Genomic DNA, 2,025 nt, shown 5'->3' with positions numbered 1-2,025 from the left:
GAAAACTCCAAAAGTGATTTAGCAAACTTAAGATTAAGCTTTGAAAAAGAACTAAAGTCGAAAGAAAAGTTGGCAAATGAAATAAGCGAGTTGAAATCTCAACTAGCATCCTATCAGAAAAACTTGGAAGATGCTCAAAATCAGATAGTAGCTAAAAATAGTTTGATCGATAGTCATTCCCTAAAACTAAACCAAACTGAAATAAGTCTAAGTGATTGTAAGCGAAATTTACCGAAAACAGGTTGCAAAGGTCTCCCATCGGGAATTCATTTAATTGCAATTTCCGGACTGGATCCGTTTCGATCTTTATGCAAAGGCGAGATAGATGGAAATGGATGGATAGTTGTCCATAGGCGACTAGATGATAGAGAAAACTTTAAGAGAAATTGGATAGACTTTCGAAACGGTTTTGGTGATTTAAATGGAAATTTTTTTATTGGTCTTGAAAAATTGCATCGCATCACCCAAACGGATATTTATGAACTTTCCATAGAAATTGGGTTCCATAATGAAACTTTCGAAAATGTTAGATATAATCATTTCAAAATAGGTGATGAAACTAAGCAATATGAGTTGGAATCATTGGGAGAATTTCGAGGCATGATCGACAATGAAATGGGAAAAGGCATAGGACAAAAATTCACGACTTACGATCGTGATAATGATGCCAGTGATGCGAATTGTGCGGCACAATTTTATGGAGCCTGGTGGTACAAATACTGCTTTGGCCCGTAAGTAACCAATCAAATCCTGCTTATACAATTAATTATCCACAATTCAATGTGTTTTTTTAATTCTAGAAATCTAAACGGACGATATTATACAAGTGCAACCAATACGTGGGATAGTATGAGCTGGGATAGCTGGAATTCTCTGAAATCAGTACAAATGCTCATTCGACCAAAAAACTCTTTAAATCAATGATAAATCACTAAAAATATATTTTTCAATGTTTCTTATATTAAATTAATATTTGAAATAAAATTTTATATCGCGCATTTTATATGAAATTAAAGTCTTTGAAATGTGTTTTCAGCATCCAAATTTAAATTTATTCAAATCGAAAGATATAGGTATAGCTCAAAAAAGCTCAAAGTCAAAATTTTTTGTAAAATTTACAGGTTATTTAAAACAAAAACCAGAGGGCCGGGGTTAACTTTGACCGCGTCAAAGTTTGTATACCCTTGCAAGTTTTTTGGTAACTCTTTCCTTATCTATAGCCATCAAGGTGGAAATCTTAAAATCTTAGCATAGGAAATAAAGAAGTTTTTAACAAAAGTCACTGTTTTCAACCGATCGTTCCTATGGGAGCTATATGATATAGTCACCCGATCTTGATAAAACTTGACATAGTCGTTTATATGTGTAATAAACTCACCAATATTAAATTTCATGACAATAGTTTAGAAAATAACGAAGTTATTGAGAAAAGTCACTGGAGCTATATGATATAGTCCGATCCGGCTGAATCCGAGATATACAACCCCTGCAGTATGTACAAGTCTGCATGCAAAATTTGAGCTCTGTAGCTCCAACGGTCTAGGAGGAGTTTGCGTTGATCCAGACGGACGGACAGACGGACGTACGGACGGACATGGCTATTTGAACTCGTCTCGTCATGGTGATCAAGAATATTTATACTTTATATGGTCGGAGATGCTTCCTTCTATGCGTTGCACACTTTTGACCAAAATTAATATACCCTTTTTGCAAGGGTATAATTATCAAAAATAAAGCAAGTTTCTGCTGGGGTGACAATAAATTATACTTATTTAACCCATTTTGGACCACTGTTCCACTTTTCGAACAGCAAGTTTTGTATGTTTTCAAAGATTCTGTATATTATTATACCATACACCCATAGGGTGAAATGGTATATTAAAGTCGCCAAAATGTATGTAACAGGCAGAAGGAAGCATCTCCGACCCCACAAAGTATATATATTCTTGATCAGGATCAACAACCGAGTCGATCTAGCCATGTCCGTCTGTCCGTCCGTCCGTCCGTCCGTCTGTCCGTCTGTCC

At 35.5% G+C, this 2,025-nt stretch overlaps 1 protein-coding gene across 1 annotated transcript; it reads left to right on the top strand.

Annotated features, from left to right (window-relative positions):
- The first annotated feature begins 509 nt into the window (after window positions 1-509).
- Window positions 510-924, top strand: LOC124460168 (fibrinogen C domain-containing protein 1-A-like). The gene is made up of 2 exons (XM_047010492.1): window positions 510-731; window positions 801-924. Exons 1-2 carry the CDS (start codon window positions 601-603, stop codon window positions 922-924), a joined length of 255 nt encoding a protein of 84 aa, XP_046866448.1. The 5' UTR covers window positions 510-600.
- The last annotated feature ends 1,101 nt before the right edge of the window (window positions 925-2,025 follow it).

Source organism: Drosophila willistoni (genome assembly GCF_018902025.1).
Source record: "Drosophila willistoni isolate 14030-0811.24 chromosome 2R unlocalized genomic scaffold, UCI_dwil_1.1 Seg167, whole genome shotgun sequence".
Classification (NCBI taxonomy): Eukaryota; Metazoa; Arthropoda; class Insecta; order Diptera; family Drosophilidae; genus Drosophila; species Drosophila willistoni.
Note: the sequence above shows the minus strand (reverse complement) of the source record. Positions and strands in the feature narration are given on the sequence as shown.

Excerpts from the sequence above, each read along its gene's own strand:
- LOC124460168 (XM_047010492.1), top strand. The coding sequence starts at position 601 with ATGATCGACAATGAAATGGGAAAAGGCATAGGACAAAAATTCACGACT. Across the intron at positions 732-800 it reads TACAAATACTGCTTTGGCCC|AAATCTAAACGGACGATATT; the intron begins GTAAGTAACCAA and ends TTTTAATTCTAG.